The sequence below is a fragment of the Periophthalmus magnuspinnatus genome, chromosome 13 (genome assembly GCF_009829125.3).
Source record: "Periophthalmus magnuspinnatus isolate fPerMag1 chromosome 13, fPerMag1.2.pri, whole genome shotgun sequence".
Lineage (NCBI taxonomy): Eukaryota > Metazoa > Chordata > Actinopteri > Gobiiformes > Gobiidae > Periophthalmus > Periophthalmus magnuspinnatus.
Window position 1 is genome coordinate 25,977,589 of NC_047138.1, and position 20,867 is coordinate 25,998,455.

Below are 20,867 nucleotides of genomic sequence, written 5' to 3' on the forward strand. Positions count from 1 at the left end.
GGATGCAGATGAGGAGAAGAACAAGGAGGAAAGAAAGGAGACAACGGTGAATAAAAAAAGAGGTGAGGGAAAAGGGAGGGAAAATGAGGAAAGAAAAAGGAGAATGAAAGAAGTATGAGGGGAAGCAAGGAAGGAGGAAAGAAAGTTAAGAGACAATGAGGACAAAGGAAGAGATGGGAGAATGGTTGAGGAGAGAATGAAAAAGTAGGATAGGAGATGAGGGAAGGAAGGAGGAGAGAAGAAATGAGGAGAGGGTAAGGAAAGGAGAAGAGGGGAGAATGAAGGAATACAGAAGAAGTGCGGCAGGAGAGGAAGGGAGACAAAAGGATGTAGGAGATAGAGAGAAAAGTTCGGAGATAAGACTGGGGAGGAAGGACAGGAGATGAGGAAGGAGTAGAAAAGGAGAAGAGAAAGTAGGAGAGGAGGAAAGAGGAGAGCAGATGAGAGAGGAGGGGAGAAGAATGACAGAAAAAAAAGAGTGAGAATAGAGACAGAAGGGGGGAGGAGAAAAAGGTATGGGGGGAGAAAGACTGAAGATAAGAGAAGGAAGGAGGTATGGAGGAGAAGGAAAGTAGAGAAGAAAGGAGGAGAACAGAAAAGGAAGAGAGAAAGAAGGAGATGACAAGGATTTCAGGAAAGGAGACAAGGGAGAAGGACAGGAGATAAGGGAATGAAGGAAAGAATAGGGAGAGGATAAAAGAAAGAAAAGACAAAGGGAGGAGGATGAGATTAGTCAAAGAGGAGTAAAGGAGTGAGGAAAGGAGGAAAGGAAGCAGGTGAAGAGAGGAGGAAGCAGAGGTGCGGGAAGGGTTAAGTGCTCTCAAGGGAGGAGACGATGGTTAAAGATTATTAAATGGGATCAATAAGTAACAAGGCCCCTGCGTGAGAGGACACACACAGAGCAAACAGCGCAGACACACACGACACACACACACTCACACAGAGCAGACACACACTCACGCATATACAAACACAGAGCAAACACACACAGAGCAAATACACACACACACAAATACATACAGAGCATACACACACACAAAGCAAACACACACAGAGCAGACACACAGACAGAGCAAACACACGCACACACAGAAGATACACACAGAGCAAATACACACACACACAGAGAGCATAAACACACACAAAGCACACACACACAGAGCAGACACACACACACACACAGAGTAGACACAGACGCACACAGAGAGTAGACACACGCACACACAGAGCACACACTTGCATACACAAAAACAGGTCCTGCTGTGCTCAAGCTCAGAATGGAGACGCTTCTAGAGACGGGGGCAATGCAATGGAGAAGCACGAAAACCCATAGTTTTATTGTGGTCAGGTATTCGGCATGATACTGAAGTGGATACTGGACACATACATTTTTCATTCTCCAGTATTGTCAGCATTTTTCTGTTTGGGACTTTGATGTTGGTTTGAGAGCTGCATTCACAGAAAATAAAGAGACAGTAAAGAAACATAAAATTCAACCAGTGCAGCCCTCAGTTGTGGATTGAAAACATAAATTATTCATTATAGGGAATTATGGGACTCTTTCATCTTGGGTGATTGTCGTCAGGAAATAGCTACACAAAAAGTTAATCTTACAAGAGAACAAAAACACAACGACTGAGGGCTGCAAGATTAACTGCAATTGAATTTCAATTTGAATGGACGAAATTAGCAAATAGGAAAAGCTGCAGTTTTGAAGGACCATCATTTCCTCCACAAACAACTAAATATTCTCTCTCTTTATGCATAAAAACGGGTCACGCTGTAGCATAAAACTGTATGAACATACGTGATTTTTGTATTAGTTTGTCAGTTTCTATTTCTTTTTGTCAGTTCTTCTGGACGTTTAGTATCAGAATCAGTATCAGAAAAGAACAAGCTGGATTGATGCATTCCAACCCCTAATGACTGAGGTGTTGCCTAAGGACACGGCAGTCTGGTCCAAACAGGTTAGAGTCTAGGGCTTGAATTGAAATGTTGACCATTGGGTTGGTGGATGAGCGCTATAACCATGTACTAAGATACTGCCAACAAAGCAAACCATTGTCCTATATTTTGTCATATACCTCCATAGAGATGAACGATTTTAGAAAGATATTTAATAGCAATTTTCCTGACAAGCATTAGGGGTGTGATGGTGTTGGTTCCACATATCCACAGATTATAAATCAAATCTACTCCCCTCTTTTTCCAAGTCCTGGAGCAACCGATGGAGTTTGGACCTGCTGCTGAAGGCTTGGCCCAGACCCCTGCCATTGTTTCCCCCACCCACCTGCAATTCCAACCCCCAAAAAAAACAAACAGGACAGCAGTAAGAGGTGGAAGAGATCTCTGCAGCCGAGCGATAGGAGCCCAATAACAAAAGGTACCAGTCTGGATGGGTGAGTGATGGATAGACAGAGGAGGGGAAGCCAAGATCCTGTTATGGGACGATAGGAGGGACCTGCCAGCGCAGTAGGGAGGGAGACAGAGGGGGAGGTACAGACAGGGGGCAGTGACTTGTGGCCTCAGAGTGGAATGATACTGGTTTATCTGTAAAAAGTGATACATTTTGGGAAAGAAAACATGGAAACATTTGCCATCTTGTCCAAAAAGATATGAATAATTTCACTACAAATATTAGTAAACATATAGAATGAATTAACAGCGTTGAGTCACACTGGAGTGTCTGAAATCTTTCAAAATCCTTTTATGCTGATAATAGCTAAGGGCCCTTTTTAGACCAAAATTTGTCTTGCCCCACTACAGTATAAGCAGCTTAAAGGTCAAAATACGTCTGCTGTGTACAGTCTGCATCTGAAAGTGAATCAGGAAGTGTGCAGTTAGCATGCTAGCTGTGATTAGATTTTCTTCTATCTTCCTGAAAACAGACAGGTGGACTTCAGATATAGAGAGCAAAGTGTAATGATCACTATAGTTTTTATTTTGTGTTGATACGACAATATGGATCAGAGAGGGGTAGTGGGGGCAGATGGTATCGCCCACACAGATTCAGAGGGAAGGAGACAGTGGAATTTTAGTCAAATTGTGCAACAAACTTGTGAAACGCAACTGAAGTTTAGATCATGGCCTTTCATTCTTTTAATTTTTGGCACAGGCCTACTAACTAGTCTCTATAATCCTTTGCCAGATCGCTAGTATACGGTGGACCACCAATTTTTGTCCAGTCATACCACTTAGAGCTCATATACTTCCAGGTTTGTGATCAATAAAACAGTTTAGGCAGATTCCCAATGCGGTCAGCCTCTTCCCAAAAATGTTATCTCTAAATCAAGTCAAGTACAGTCAGAAATCTTTATATTTAGTAGAATAAATGATGTCTGTGAATTATCCACTGCACAACTCATTTCATGGTCTGATCTGGCAAAAGCTCAAAGTTGGAGTGTAAAAAGATTGAGTTTGTTTAAAATGAAAACCCCAGAAGATAGATAGACAATAGGAACACTGTGACTGAAAGATAAGAGTGAAAGTCAAAATACGAAAACAAAAAGTGGAAATGGAAAAAAGCTGTGTGTGTGCGTATGTGTGTATGTGTATATGTGTATCGTGTGGGTGTGTGTGTGGCCGCGGATTCGCAAGTGTGGAGTGACTGAATTGAAGTAGAGGATGTGTCTTTTGAGCGAGCAGTGAGAGAATTAGACATTGTGTTTTGGAGAGGAGGCGGTGAGGCAAAAGCAGAGGATGACAGACAGTAGCACTTCAGGGCTAGTGAGCACGCATTAACCGCTCTGCATGTTGGAGATAGCACTACAAAAGCGAGCCCAGATTCAAATTATACTAAGCATCAAGCCAGTCTTAAACAATGGGCGTTAATAGAGCGCACCGTGCGTTAGCCTACAGGTCAGTGCTGCACAATGCCAACTTCACTGTAAGATCTACAGAATGATACTTATACTCACACTATTGTTTAAGAGGGCATCGTTTCTTTAAAAGGTGTTGTTACCTCCTCAAAAACAGATCTTGAGTTGTGTTTTGTTATATTCAGTAATCCTTTATTATTAGTTGGTCTACATCTTCATCTTCAAAGCTCTGTTCCACCTTATGTCATGTAGTGGTAGTTTTCAAGTTAACAGCTATCATTTACCTTTTGTTCAGTAGAGATCGGTAATTCCAGGGCCGAAATTATCCAAATGGTTCTAGTGAAGGTGTATGGAGTTTAAAAACACAGTGGAGCACTTTCTGTACATGATATCACAAGGTGGAACAGAGTGTTTTCAGTTTGAGAGAATTCCGGCTAAAAAGTATGCATGGTTTGTGTGTTAATCATGTATGAATGAAACAAAACACAACTCCAGATATGTTTTTCATGAGGAAATACCATCAGAAAACAGCGTAATATGTTCCCTTTAAATGTACTATAGCTAGTCACTGATACTACAGCCCTGGATTAAACTACAGGTCAGTGACACACAGAACATACCCTACACAGCGGGACACATTTAACTCATAATAAAGAACAGAAACACATTGAAATAACATTGGCGAGTGAATCATTGCAGTGTTGGCTAAGTGGATATTACTTCTTAATCTGGCCGCACACACATAAATACACTGAGCACAAAGGGCTGGGCAAAGCAGAGACAGGCCAATCTGTCATGGCTGGCTGCCTGGTCACACGGGGTTAATAGATTCCTCCTATCGCGTGTTCCGTCAGCCTTCATCACATCATCATCATCACCACCGCCACCAACAGCATTCAGAAAGTTGATCTCAAAAATATGAAGAACTATATTAAGTAGGGACGGGATACAATTTCAAAAGGGATCAAAAGTTGTTAAAAGAATTTACATAAGTCTCAGGGTGTGGTCATAACAAGCTCTTAACAAAGCGGCCATTTTGAAAGTATAAAAATCCTTGTAACTTTTACAAACATTGTTGGATTTAGATGGACCCAATGTAGAGTTTGTATGTTTTGATGACCTGGACATAATGATGTGTGAATTACATGTATATCTTTCTAAGTTGCACTCCAGTGCCCCCTGCAAAGTCATAGTGGGATGGATCCACATGAACAAGAAAAGACAATATTTGGACATCATTTTTATTAACAAAAATTAACTAATATAACTAATAAATTTAGTTCACAATTGTGGCCACACCATTTTTTATTACTTTACACAGACTGTATAAAGAAGTGGACTAAGTGAGTGAGTAGGTGCAAATTTGGAGTCGAGTTGCATATTAAGAATTCCTATCGCCATCATAGCAACCAAAGAGCCAATACGGAGGGAGGTTGTTGAAGGCAACGGCCCTTACACCCCGCGCTGCTGGTTTAGCAGAGAGCGGTGCAGAGAGTGGCGCAGAGAGCGGGGCCGAGAGCGGGGGCGGGGCCGGGAGCCGGGCCGGGAGCCGGGCCGGGAGCCGGGCGCTTAGCAACACTTTCAATCAAACCTGTTGCTAACACTAGAGGGAGCGACCATGGGGAAAGAAGGTGCCTGAATTACCTGTTATTAATGTTCATATCTATCTATATATTACAGCAGTAGTTACGGAGAGAGGGTTGACAGTTTTCGAGTATAAAGTGAATTGGAGCCATAGTCGATGGAGCAGGAAGTACTCCCATGATCACGTCCCATTTAGAAAGTGTTGGCTTACAGGCCCATTTACAGTGGATATGCAATGTATTCAGACCCCCTTAAATTTTTCAGTCTTTGCTATAATGCAGCCATTTCCCAAAATCATTAAGTTAATTTTTTTTTCCTCGTTAATGTACACACGGCACCACATAGTGGCAGAGAAACACAAAATTGTTGAAATTTTTGCAGATTTATTAAAAAAGAAAAACTGAAATATCACACGGCCATAAGTATTCAGACCCTCCACTGTGACCCTCATATATTTAACTCGGGTGCTGTCCATTTCTTCTGATCATCCTTGAGATGGTTCTACACCTTCATTGGAGTCCAGCTGTGTTTGATTATACTGATTGGACTTGATTAGGAAGACCACACACCTGTCTATATAAGACCTTACAGCTCACAGTGCATGTCAGGGCAAATGAGAATCATGAGGTCAAAGGAACTGCCTAAAGAGCTCAGACATGTGGCAAGGTGCAGATCTGGCCAAGGGTACAAAAAAATCAGGTTGTCTGAAAGTGATTTAGCACCAGGTTCGCCACAAACATGACATGTGAGATAGGAGAGGGGCGACCTGTGTTGGCCGCGCCCCAGCCCTATCACAAACGGATCTGCTCACCGACCTCCCTGGGCCAGCTATCCTTGACCACTCAAAAGACACACAGTGCTACCGTATCATCACGTTCATGCACCAAATGTCTGAGCAGGATTACTACTGCAACAACACAACATCAGAAGGGTAAAACTAACCTGTTCCACTTAAGGTTCCTAAGAGCATATTGGCCTCCATAATCCTTAAATGGAAAATGTTTGGGGCGACCAGAACCCTTCTTAGAGCTGGCTGTACGGCCAAACTGAGCAATCGGGGGAGAGGAGCTTTGAGAGGTAAAGAAGAACCCAAAGATCACTGTGGCTGAGCTCCAGAGATGCAGTTGGGAGATGGTAGGAAGTTCTAGAAAGTCAACCATCACAGCAGCCCTCCACCAGTCGGGGTTTTATGGCCCGGAGTGGCCCAACGGAAGCCTCTCCTCAGTACAAGACACATGAAAGCCCACATGGAGTTTGCTAAAAAACCAACTGAAGGACTCTAATATAGTCAGCAATAATTCTGATTCTCTAGTCTGATGAGACCAAGACAGAACTTTTTGGCCTTAATTCTAAGCGGTATGTGTCGAGAAAACCAGGCACTGCTCATCACCTGTCCAATACAGTCCCAACAGTGAAGAATGGTGGTGGCAGCATCATGCTGTGGGGGTGTTTTTCAGCTGCAGGGACAGGACGACTGGTTGCAACCGAAGATGAATGCAGCCAAGTACAGGGATATTTTGGATGAAAATCTTCTCCAGAGTGCTCTGGACCTCAGACTGAGCCGAAGGTTCACCTTCCAACAAGACAATGACTCTCAGCACATAGCTAAAATAATGAACAAGTGGCTTCAGGACAACTCCGTGACTATTTTTGAATGGCCCACCTAGAGCCCTGACTTAAACCCACTTGAGCATCTCTGGAGAGACCTGAAAATGGCTGTCCACCAACATTCACCATCTAACCTGACAGACTTGGAGAGGATCTGCTAGGAGGAATGGTAGAGGATCCCCATTATTCCCAAAAAGACTCATAGCACAAAATGGTACTTCTACTAAATCCTGAAAAAAGGGGCTGAATATTTATGGCCGTGTGGTATTTCAATTTTTCTTGTTTAATAATTCTGCAAAGATTTCATCAACTTTGTGTTTCTCTGTCAATATGGGGTGCTGTGTATACATTAATGAGGAAAAAAATGATTTTAGCAAATGACTGCAATAAAACAAAGAGTAAAAGACTTAAGGAGGCCTGAATACTTTCCATACCCACTATACACACTCTATGGTACTTTATGTAATATTTCAATGTAGCACTGTTTTTTTGGAACTAAAGCTTCTTACGAAATATAACGTAACTTAACCCCTTATTGTCCAATTCTCATGTGTGCACAATTGTCGTTAATTTGTCTAGATATCTTATTAACCTCATTCCGCCTCACCCACTTTTTCCACTAAATGCTCCAAACTGCGCTTCGTTTACGGTGGCACTTCTGGTTAAGTGGGAATCCTATTCATTTCAATGAAGAATATGATTGAAGTAGATTGATTTGTGTTCATGTGACCATCAAATCATCACTGCACCTGCTCTAAAACGTAGTGTCTATAGAATTTATTTGCTGCCAAGATCGGTCCTATGCAAATAATATAAACAGAATGACAATAGGAGCGCCCACAGCAACTTCTGGAATAAGCTGAATCGCACAAGATCTTGTCCCAGCCATAATATTGACTTTCTTTATCTGATACGAGTTTATTTCTTGCTTATGGGTTGAAAATACTGATAAATATTGGCATTTGCTCAATAAGTCATGTATAGGCCAATATGGTTAAAGGTTAAGGTACACTTAATTACACTTAATTGGATTTTTTCATTGAATACAGATATTTGCATCGCTGGTGTAGCCAGTAACACTGATATGTGGAATTACTGGTTAATTTTTTCAAAAACGATAAGAACCACAAATTGGTGTAACATTTGTCAGCTTTGTAAGATTATATTGTATTTAAGATATAATATAATTTTAGTACTTTGTTTCAACATACAATTACACACACACACACATATATATATATATATATATATATATATATATATATATATATATATATATATATATATATACATACACACACACATATATGTATATATACATATATGTGTGTGTGTGTATATATACACATATATAATATACATATACACACACACACATATATATAAATATATACATACAAATATTGAAAAAATACTGTCCTGAAATGTTCAATACCGATCACCAATACAAATGCAAACGTAATGTATTGCTACCCTCGCAGTTCAGATAGCTAGACCCATTATTTGACTTGGTACCATATAGAAAGTTCATTTACACTTAATTCAACAGCCCTAATTATAAGGTGAAAGTGAATTAACTACATTATATAAGGGAGGTGTATGTTCTCTTCTGCTCTTCTAATCTACAGGACTTCTCCATGCTTCCTCCCATTGAATTAGTGGATATATTTCACCATTAAAGTGCCAAGGCGAGAATGTGGAAGTGGAAGTTTGTCAGTCAGTGTCTGTCTCTGTGTCCGCCCAACTGGTCCTTAAAGTTGGTTTACAACCACCTGAGACCTTAAACCAGACTAAAAATATAAGAAAAAAAATAACAAGGTAATTTATCTAGCTGAAGTAATGAATAAGTTGTATACTGTGAATTTTAATAGGAGCTAAACTAGCATGCACATTATGTAAATATTTAAACAAAGGGTTAATGTTAACTATGATATTACTTAAAACCCATATGTTACACAAAATCGACAAATGTGAGCTTTTAGCCATGTTATAATGTTGTTACATCCTCAGAAACATACCCAGAGTTGTACTTTGTTTCATTCACACATGTTTGAGTAATCCTTTATTAATAGTCTATCTACATCTCCGAATGCTCTGTTCCACCTTGTGATGTCATGAAGAGGTAGTTTTCAAGTTAAACGGTTAACTTGTACCGCTTGTTTAGTAGAGATTGTTAATTTCACGTCTGAAATCATCCAAATGATTCTAGTGAAGGTGTATGAAGTTTAAAAACATAGTGGAGCACTTCCTGTATTACCATATGACATCACAAGGTGGAACACAGTCCTCCACTGTGTTTTTAAACTTCATACACATTCACTAGAATCAAATGGATGATTTCAGCAGTGGACTTGCCAATCTCTACTGAACTAAACGTAAAGTAGCTGTTAACTTGAAAACTAAAGCTACATGACTTCACAAGGTGGAATAGAGCATTTTGAGCTTTGGAGATGTAGACGGACCACTATAAATGATTACTCAAACATGTGTGAATGAAACAAAACACAACTCGGGGTATGTTTTTGAGGGGGTAACTACATTATAACATGGCTTAATGCTCACAAGAGTTAATTTTGCGTAATATAGGACCTTTAAGGGACATTTCTGTGGCCAGTAAAACCTTGAAAATGACTAAAGGAGGACAAATGCTTGATAAGAATGACAGAACTTACAAGAAAGGCAATTTAGTTAGTTTAAGTTAATTCAACTCTATCCATCGTTACAATGAGCACAGGTAAATGAATAGGCCCCATCTCCACATGGTCACTGCAGACATACAGGAGGTGGGTACTGATTCTTACACTGACTTTTAAAAGCAAGCTTCTCTACCTTTTAAATGATGCAAAGCTACCATTAAAAAGGGTGGTAATTTAGAGAGTGGGTCTTTGGAAAGGTTAGCCCCTCACTTTAAATCAGCTACTTAAGGATAGAGAGCTTAGAGAGAGCTTGGGTGCCACCTTTTGGGCAAAGTGTGCAGCTACATAAAAAAATAAGATGTCTTTCAACTGATTTTAGCTTGTGTTCCAGGAAGGTTCATTAGAGATTTATTGTTTTATTGATTTATTATAGTTTTAGTAGTGTCCAAATGCTTGTGATGGTTGGCTTTTGTGTTCCAAGTCTCACTCGATACTATTACAAATACGACGGGGTCTTTATTCCTTTTGGCAATGTTCCTCATTGTGCAGTGATGGGCATATTAATTTGCCATACGATTTATGCCAGATGCCCTTTCTAACACAACCCTATCGATCGGTTTCGTGGGCTTAGGATCAGCACAAACAGTACCCTGGCTTGATAGAGATGCATTATCCTCAGGTGTTGTACTCCCTACAAGGACACAATACTGCAAAGTGTTAAGTAAACTTCTCCTGCATAGACATTCAGAGTATCCTGCCCATTTTCACAACTCTTGTGCTACTTTAAGACCTATTGTGCTTGTGTCTGCTATATAGTTATGACACTCATAGATCATTATGTTATGATTTGTCCATTTCTAATCTCAATATTCATCTAAAACGGCTTACTAAAAGAAACAAATCCACTGACTGCAGAGCCCAAAAGAAGCCGACGTCATAAATGTCTTCACAACAAAGAGCCCATACTATGGACAGCTCCACATCACACAAGCGAAATTTTTCAAAATCTTAAAAAAAAATGAGTACATAATGCTGCTGAATCCTACACGTATCACCGATTAAGAAAATCAAATAAAGGAATGAAGTAAGTACAGAGCAGTGAGCGTGGTTAACAGGGTGAAAACCTCTGAAAAGTAATTATTGCATAAAAGATCTGCTTTAAGATCTGCACACATCTCCTGCCTCTCGTTACAACTCTTGTGCTACTAGTAATTTTCCCAACAACTACATGCCACTTATCTATTCTACTTAACATGTAACATTTTCGTAGACACTTTGCCACCTGCTTTTCTCAGATATTATTGCTTTGTCCAGCAGAATGGTACTAAACATATATATCTTGTAGATGTAATTACATCTATTTTCATTGCTCAAAAGTAGCTCCTATGGAGACAGAAGAGTTTCATGCCTTACTGTGAAACATTTGAGGAACAATAATAACACCCTCCACAAGAAAGGTTATATAGTGCATCATTAAAGGGCGTATAGTAAGCTATTCCCTGATCTCTGTTATGTTTCCTCATCACGAACATACCTGGAGTTGTGTTTTGGTTCATTCACACATGTTTAACACACAAACCCTGCTTATTTAGAGTTCTACTCTCAAACAGAAAACACTCTGTTCCACCTTGTGATGTCATGTGGTAATACAGGTGCTCCACTGTGTTTTTAAACTCCATACACCTTTACAAGAATCATTTGGGTGGATTCAGCCCAGGAATTTCCAATCTATATTGAACTAAAGGTAAAAGGTAGCTGTTAACTCGAAAACTACCTCTACATGATATCACAAAGTGGAACAGAGCATTTTGAGCTTTGGAGATGTAGTCAGACTAATGAACTAGGATAACTCAAACACGTGTGAATAAAACAAAACACAAGTCCAGGTATGTTTTTGAGGAGGTAACATAACACGGCTGAAAGCTCAGAAGAATTGTGCAATATAGGACCTTAAACAATACATCATTTATCATAATACTGACTGGTCATTCAGAGGCTACTCACCATAAATGACCCCTAACACCACTGTCCCTGTCCATTCTCTCCCGCTGGCTGCGTCCTGGATCCGTTAGTCAGATGTTCAATATTGTCTGGTGACTTTATTAAAATGGCACAAACAGGATAATGCGATATTACATTGCCCTTTCAATTTCATTACATACAAATTATCCAGTCTGAGATATCACAAGATTCAAATCAATTGTGAAATGCTGCACTTCCAGCCACAATACACAGTGAAAATCTATTTGACACACCTATAATCTTGAACAAACTTAGCCTGAGAGTAATTGCCTGGAAATACTACCATGCAATTTTATGGCAGTGACAATAGAAGATGAGAACATAAGGGATTTCATTCACCTGTTTTGATGTAGTAACTCTAAGGTTCTGGGAATGGGCCACTGGTGTTTATTTCAACAGAAAGTCATTGAGTCACAGGACCAGATGGTAATGAGGAGAATTGCATAAAAAGAAGCAGAAGGTTTCACATTTACAAACGCTATGGTCTCACGTGTTACACAGCAGTAGCCAACTGTCCTGGTATTCACTGGTTTGCACTGGGACTGAGGAGGAAGAGGTCAAATATGCTAATAACTATACTTTTTATGTTTTATATGCAATTGCAGTGGAGACCCGTTGGGAACGTGCTAAGATTGATTACTTATGATTACTACATGGACTGATTGATCACAATATAAAAAGCTATAATATGTTTTGAGGCTCAATCTTTATCATGGGTACTTTTACTTTTAGATGGTAATCTTGGGGAGATTTTTGACATTTTTATGTAATAGCGTAACATTTGAGCTGTAGAGAGTTAGAAAAAATAACTTCTATGGCTAATTATAAGTTTATTCCACTTTTATCTGTTGCATCTTTTTAATGATACTGTATCTTTAAAAACAGGTTTACTGAAATTCTCTTGTTTTTTGTCAGTGGCATAAAGTTTCAATATTATCGTTTATCCCAGTATTTCTCTATAGCGATATATATATATGTGTTATTGTGACAGGCCTAGTTAAGATTTAACGTTTTTATAATTACACATATATAATTATGCATAACTTGTAGATTAGATTAGTGTGGGTATAACACATGCTATTATTTTCAATATAGTAAACACTGTTCAAAATTTTGTATCCAAGCAAAATGTCTGTATGGGTGCGTTTAAACTGAACTCAACCAGGAACTAAACCGGGACTAGACCAGGACTAAGTCTAACAAATTCTACTTCAGCACAACATCACTCTGAAGTTCTGATGCAGGAGAGGTTTATTTACCATCAGTGAACCTGAACTCTCAAGACATTGTGCTAGTGTTGTACATTTGATACTAGTACAGTCCAGGCTGGCTATGCTTCCATTGTAGGGAGTATTGTACCTCTGATGACGTAGGCCAAGGACTGAAGTAGTTCAATTTCTCTAACAATCACTTGTTCAAATGCTATAGCTTTGTCAATACAATCAAATAATTAATTAATTAAGAGAGTTGAATGAGCCCACTACCATTACATTTGAAACCAGGTGTAACTGCTTATGCCTTCTGTTTGCATTCTCTAGTGTTAGGTTATAGTAAGTATTTTGTTATGCTTTTAGTTGCAGGGCTCCATGAATGAGTGATTGTAGCACACTGACCTATTTGCATGTGAAACTTTCTTGTGGAGTGTGAACAAGGCCCCTCACACTCTCTGCTCATGTGAGGGGCCCCACATGACCTCAGCCTGAGGTCAGGTGACCAGGGGTTTAGACACAATGGAGTGTAGGTCCTTCTGTAATCACTGCACTGCCTTAAGACATGATCAACAATTCACAAGATAAAACAACTGTGGCTATTGTATTAAATAGCCACAGTTAAATGCCCTGGGATAAATGATACAGGAAGACCATTGCAGCTGTAGTGATGACACTGAATGAGCCTACTTCTAATTAGCAGACAGTAAAGTTTAATTTTTTTCTATAATAAAGACTTGTAATGGAAAAAAAAAAAAAAAAATATATATATATATATAAATAATGAGGTAAGGCACTTCACACTTGATAGTGGTAAACAGCTTAATATTTTGGTGTAATAATGTCACTTATTACCTCTACTGATCAAAAAATAATCACTGATCACTCAGCTTAAAAATTCTTATATTACGCAAAATTGACTCTTGTGAGCTTAATGACACATCATAATGTTGTTACCCCCTTAAAAACATACCTGGAGTTGTGTTTTGTTTCATTCACACATGATTGACTAACGCTTTATTATTAGTCTGTCTACATCCCCAAAGCTCAAAATGCTCTGCTCCACCTTGTGATGCCATGAAGTGGTAGTTTGATGTTAACAGTTACCTGAGAAGAGCTCCTAAATATGCAGGGTTTGTGTGTTAAACATGTGTGAATGAAACAAAACACAACTGCTGATATGTTTTTTTGAGGAAACAACATTATAACATAGATCAGAAAAGAGTGTACTATGTAATATAGTTACTTCTTTACATGTATTACTACACTAGTAGCATAAAGTATAATTTGTTTTACCAGTTTATTGATCAGTTTGTTAATATGGGGGCAAAATTAAACTATGGGGGGGCCACTATAGTCTCCTGTTTCAAAGGAAAATACTACACTGTTTAGCCACAGAGCCGCCTTTATAGCCCCAGGTATAACACAAATGGTTTTGTCTGAATCTCAGCTCAACATCCAGTATCTTCTAAATGCTTTTTTCAATCATCTTTTCTACTTACTTAATACGGTAATATAACATTAATTCCTCCATGCTGCATCTCAAAGCAGTATCCATTGCACATCCCTGAAACTAAATAGTAACATATACAGTATTCACCTACAGTGACATATACAGTATCCATCTCCTCCGGCAGATTACTCTAAAACCCTGTATTTTATGAAAGTAGTCCTAGTAGGCCGTATTGTTCGCAGCTGGCCCAAACTTCTCCTAGTACAGTACAGTATGTATGAGGTACACGGACACAGGGAGGACGGCGTGACAGGGTGAATGATGGCTGTATCGATTCCTGTAGCTCTTTTATAGCCCTGTCATGTCAGTTTAGCACTCCAGCAACTACCCCTTTAGAGCCCCATCAATACTGAGCCCTGGTACACTGCAGTGGACAGATAGAAAGAGACAGATGAGAGGAGGAGAGAGGGAAGGAGGGAAAGATAGAATTGTAAAGGAGTTGTAATACTTAGTGCCGCGTCAGGGTAAGTATGTTTGTGTATAAACTTGATAAGGTGATGAGGTTGTTAGCAGATGTTGACATTAAACAGCCCGGGATTACGATCTAACAACACTGCAAACATTTAGCCCAGTCTGCTAAATCAAGTCAAATACACTATAAAATAAAATACTTTCCAAGCACACTGTTACGAGCTTTGGGGATCTAGCTGTTCAAATCTTGGCATATTTTGCATATTTAGTGGCACAACGCTTTACTTTTTATTTTTAGTTTTTTAGTTTAGGTTTTTTTTTTTTTTACTACTAAGCTTATGCCACTTTTTTGCAGATTAAATTGTTAAAAAAGAACTAGCTGGGGCAATATAAATTTAACTTTATCTATGACCAAAAACCTGGACCTTTTATGCTTGTCTCTTAAACCACAACAAAACAACACCTTCCTAAGCTAACAAAGCAAAGTTAATGGCAAGTGTGTAGCACCAAATTCTGGGCCCTGGACATAAATTATCTTGGTGGGACAGACTTTGTGAGGGGCCCCTCTCTGTACTATAAATGTAAAAAATTATTAGATTTTTTTCTCTTGTCTTTCAGCAAAATTTGTCTTGCCCCAGTACATATATATTGTATGAGCATTTCTTAAGGGCAAAAAAAGTCAGCCGCCTGCTGTCAGCGTTTCTTGTTGCCTAGTACCAAAGTATATCTCTGATATGTTAATGCCATATGAACCATCTCACACTTTGAGGACTTCAGGGACCGGCCTCCTGCTGGTGCCCAGAGTCAGGACTAAGCATGAATCAACTTTTCAGTTTTATGTAGCTTCCTGAAGATATGAGACAGGCCTCTACTTTAACATTGTTTAGCTGTGCATATGACTGTAAGGTTTTTATTCTGCACTCTTCATGTTAATTTTATGATGATTATTTATGTTCTGACTCTGAGTCATTTGTATTGTGATTTTAATGTCTTTCTTATTCTGTAATGCACTTTAAATTACTTTGTGTACAAATTGTGCAATACAAATAAACTTTCCTTGCCTTAAAACTTTCCTAGAAAGCATTTTATTGTCCGATGATCAAGCAGTTCCCATTAGCATGCTAGTTGACGTTAGCTCTGCCATCATAGCAAAACTCTGCTCTGGCCTCTGGAAGTTGTGGAAAGTGCTTATAAACTCATCGCAGTGAATAATTGGGATGATCGGGACACATATAGTAAGTGAGGAAGAACTTTGGACCACTGCAAACTGGTTAAAATGAACTACAGTACTTCTATTTTTCATGACAGTAAAAATCAGGTAGAGCATTTAAGTTTTTAGCATGGCATTTTTTAAACATATAGAGCCAATATACATTTTTCTATTTTCACTCCTTCAGGTGAAAATGATCAATATCCCCCCTTCCAAATCAATGCAAACCCATGCTGGGTTTAACAGTCAAGTCTTCTGTTATGATTCCTTTTGCTCATTCTCAAGTTCAGTGCATTGGAATTGATTATGTGACACGTGCAGCCAGATAACATTGGAGGGGAGTAGGCGCTTTTCAAAATGGCTTCTCCTGTGATGACTTTGTTTTGTGTAGTGAAGCAGAAAATGAGCCCTGTCTGCATTATCTGATAGTCACTAAGTATTGGATTTAATCTGTCGCTAACACAACATGCTAACATCTCATTCTATAACACTATCAGCAAATTGCTTTAATTTAGATGCCGGGGTTTTATTAAAAAGGTGAAGGATAAGGTGTTGGAAGAATGACCATTATATTTTCAACACACAGCAGAAAATCATGAGCATGCCAATTGCTACTTTTACTCATATTTAGTAGTAGTAGTAGTAATGGTAATAGTAGTAGTAATAGTAGTAATGCTAATAGTAGTAGTAGTAATAATGGTAATAGTATTAGTAGTAAGGGGAATAGTAGTAGAAATAATAATAATGGTAATAGTAGCAGTAGTAGTAGTAGTAATAGTAATAATAGTAGTAGGTGGCTTAACAATTGCAATGGTAGTAGTCCCATAAAAGAGGTACTAAAATCACTTATAATATATCTGTAATAGTAAGACATGAATCATTTCCTACTGTGGCAATTTTGTCTAGAATTTTAATTTCAACTTATTATTTCAACTTATTCAACTTATTATTAGTGTTTTGTATGTATGTTTTGGGGTTTTGTTTGTTTTTTTTGCTGACTTTTATGTGAAGCACTTTGGTCAGCTGAAATAGTTTTAAATGTGCTATCTAAATAAAGTAAAAGTACATTGTTTACCAGTTTGAAATGTCCAAACAACCTCTATAAATGTCTGATTAAGGTTGGCATCTTTGACTTTCCTGGACATCTGTCAAATACCAGGGAGGAGTTCATTTCTACATTAGTCTTATTATTAGTCTACAACTAAATTGTATTATCAGATTTGATAACATGTGACTTGGATTCAATTTGCTCATGACCATTAGAACAACATCAGTCACATCACATGAAACCTTTTCATTTCATTTTAGGGCATTTATTTTATTTTATGAGGCCGTAACATGGATTGACAGGAGAAAGAGTCATGCTTTTTCAACATGTCATATCACTGCAATAAGTGGCCTATAGTAGAAATATATTAGAAATAGACCATTATATACATATGCAGGACCAGTCAAAAGTTTGGACACACTTTTTCATTCAGTGTTTTTTTTTTTTTTTTTACTACTTTCCACATTTTATAAACATATATATAATATAATATATAATATATGGAATTATGTAGAAAAGTTACAGTCACAAAATTATAACAAAAGTACATTCCATGTACCTTACATCATATATTTGATGTCTTCTGTATGTACCTAAAATGTAGAAAGTGGTAAAAATAAAGAAAAAAATTAATAAGAGGGTTTGTCCAAACTTTTGACTGGTATTGTATATTATATATTTTTGGCTTTCTGCCTTAAATTTCTTATTAGTTCAGCTCAGTACCTGACTAAAGAGCAGATTTTTAGATTTATTTGAGTACTACAACAGACTACACAAAAGGTTACCACAAAGCTTTCTCGTTGTTTTACAGTGAAATAGGGTTGTTTAGGGCTGCAATTTAAAACGATAATATTAGGGGAAATGATCAAAATCTGCCCTAATTACCAGCCAGAAATTATCAAAAGAGCTTACCGAGTTTCTAAACATCATTATCGACCTTAGTCATGTAAAAAAAAACATTCAAATCTCAGAGACCAGCCCTCAAAATACAATTGCATTAGGTGGAGAGGCATGATAGAAATTATTCATCTATAAAACTGACAAGACTTTACGATCAGTTTACACATTCTAACTGAAGAACAGTAGTTTTAACCACAGAGCAAAGGATCATAGTCAGTGAAGTTTCCAATTCTCAGCTCTCTCAGCTTTTTGCCTTTTCAACAAAATAAGGTATTGTAACTCTAACCCAAACTATAACCACTCTCACTAATGCAAAAGATGACTAAGGTGACATTTGGTCATGGGATTCCCTGTTATTGTCAACATTATTATACAAACACACAAAATAAGAAACTATTTGAGCAAAGATAAGAATAAAAACAGTGACCTGGAAAAGGGTGAGTTTGAAATATAGGCTTGCTTAGCAGTATACACATTCTATGGTTGTTACTGACCGGTCACAAGAGCAGGCCTCCAGCACACACAGCAGGTTGTAGATGATGTAGGTGAAGATGACGGCTGTGATGGTGCCACGAGGGATGGAGTAACTGGGATTCTTCAGGTCTCCTACAAGCAAAAAATAAGACTTTTACTATAATTGAACACAACTTATTATGCCTCTGTTATAACAACAACATCATACAGAAGAATGTTTTGCAGTTTGTAAAATGGGTCTGTGGCCAAGACATCACAGTTTCAGTCTTTTAGCCTAACAACTCTGTTTTGGATAGCACTGGAACGCTGAGATTCTGATCTCAACATATAGGCCATAGGGAATAGTATACACCTTATGCTACTTGACTGAATTGTTCATAAATATGTACCATCATGTTTTGAAGCCCAACAGTGTAACTTTTTGACCAAAAATAGACTAATGTTTCCTTTTTTTTCCCCTCCGTTATATGTTTGTTTTTGCTTTGTTTCTTTCAATATGTGTTTCATCTTCCCAAACCTGACTCTTATTTGGCCAGGAGGAGCCCTTCCACCTGCTTGTCTCCACGGAAATGCGATTCCTTTGGCTATGACATGGCACAGTATGGCACAAAACTTATATCTCCATGGTGAATGTTCCAAATTATGGTTTTAACTTTCTATTTCCATGCAGGCGAGGTACCACCTCCAGAATGTTGTGCGGTGTTGTTGTAAATAAATGTGTGAAAATATCTGATCGTATTCTCTGTAATAACATGACAAACATAAGAGTCATTTGAATGCATAAATCTTCTTAAGTCAGTCTTTACAATATCTCTCAATGAACCAGTGTCCAAATACCCTCTTCTTGCGGCCTCCAATTGTACTCACCGGACATGTTGGATCCGGCCATGATCCCTGTACAGCCGTTGAACATGACAGCGAAGACTGTGGCGAAAGTCATCATTTTGCCTGTTGTGTAATCCCGCGCGTAGTCAGCTGTGAATGGAGATAACACAAGATCAGGCTGTGGAGCTCAACTTTCAAGACCATCCATCTCCCCCCAAAAAGTTCAATTTAGCTTCCTGACAAACACCCTCTCGTTCTCACCTGAGCATGAACAAACTTATCAAGGTTTACAGCTTAGAGGGGCAGTTATCTTCTGTTGTTTACAAAGAACGTCAAATCAATGAGAAAAGGGAGTATACATCAGTCATAAATCAATTTTATTTGTAATTTGTAAAACACTAAAACAACTATAACGTATGTTGTGTAAATACAAAACAAATTGAAACATTTAGGCTTAAGAGAAAAAAACGTGCTTTCGGATATAGGTGTTTAATTTATACGTTTATTTCATTTCATTTATCTCAATACAGGAAGAGCCCAATGAGAGTACTCACACCCTCCTTTTCAAGGGCGTTCAAAAAAAAATCTATATTAAAGAGTAAAGGACTAAAGTAAAAATAACGTAGGGTAATCGATGGGCAGCTAGAGGCGCATCACTGGCTGAAATTGCCCGCAAAATTCCAAACTTGGCCAAACTTCATATCATCAAAAGCTTATTTTATTTTTCAAATGACAAAATAGTTTGCATCACTATACCGAAGTCCATGTAATCAGTAGCAGCTGTGATCCCTATCAGCCAGTCAAAAATTCAGGCGATTGTATGGGCCTCAAAAATCCTGATCAGAGAACCTCTACTAAGGAGCACAAACACGGCTTTAGTTTCTTTCCTCTCTACTACAATCATTTAGAAGAAAAATACAAGTTCCCCCACATGTTCAGTGGGTCTTTGAAGTGCTTTTCAGTCGCAAAAAGAAAGGTTTAAATATTTTGACCTTCACCTTGTGCATTAAAAGTTTTTTTATGTAACTTTTCTGCTTGTTCTCCGTGGAGATGTTATTGCTTTGCTTGGAATGCACCACAGTATAGCGTTAAATCTATCTAGCTCCATGGAGTCAAATGGGTGGCACCACCAGGTCAAGTTACACCTTGGATCTATGGGGAGGCGACCCCAGTCACTGTACAAGGTTTATTTGAGCAATAATTGTTGCATTTATTAATTGGATAAATGCAACATAGAGAAGTTTTTTATGGAAAAGAGCAGGTATTAGACGCCCCACCAGAAAAGTTACATAGTGCACCTTTAATTTGCTGTACAACTGAAATCCATTCATAATTCACTTATAATCATTAGGGTATATATATATATATATATATATAGGTGGCCCATTAACTTCCAAGACAGTCTTGCCTTCTATGCTTTCTGTTTCCAAATCGTGCAGTTACAGTTGGCAACAAGGCATATGGTACTTTGAAATCGGATTATTAAGAGTGTGCTCCAATCACATGCCCCTTCGTTAGGTCAATTAGCTTAGTAATCACATGCTTGCAAATCCCTGTAAACAAATGGGGTGGGCTGGTTACTATATTACAGTCAGTAATAAGGAGAAAAC

At 38.4% G+C, this 20,867-nt stretch overlaps 1 protein-coding gene across 1 annotated transcript in view; it reads right to left on the reverse strand.

The window, feature by feature from the left end:
• Nucleotides 1–20,867, reverse strand: part of zgc:153039 (uncharacterized protein LOC767698 homolog) — a 95,223-nt gene that overhangs the window by 67,088 nt on the left and 7,268 nt on the right. The window contains exons 5-6 of the mRNA XM_033977569.2: nucleotides 19,300–19,407; nucleotides 18,453–18,564 (exon numbers count right to left, since the gene is read on the reverse strand). Of these exons, the coding sequence (XP_033833460.1) occupies nucleotides 18,453–18,564; nucleotides 19,300–19,407 (220 nt within the window). The remainder of the gene's footprint in view (nucleotides 1–18,452; nucleotides 18,565–19,299; nucleotides 19,408–20,867) is intronic.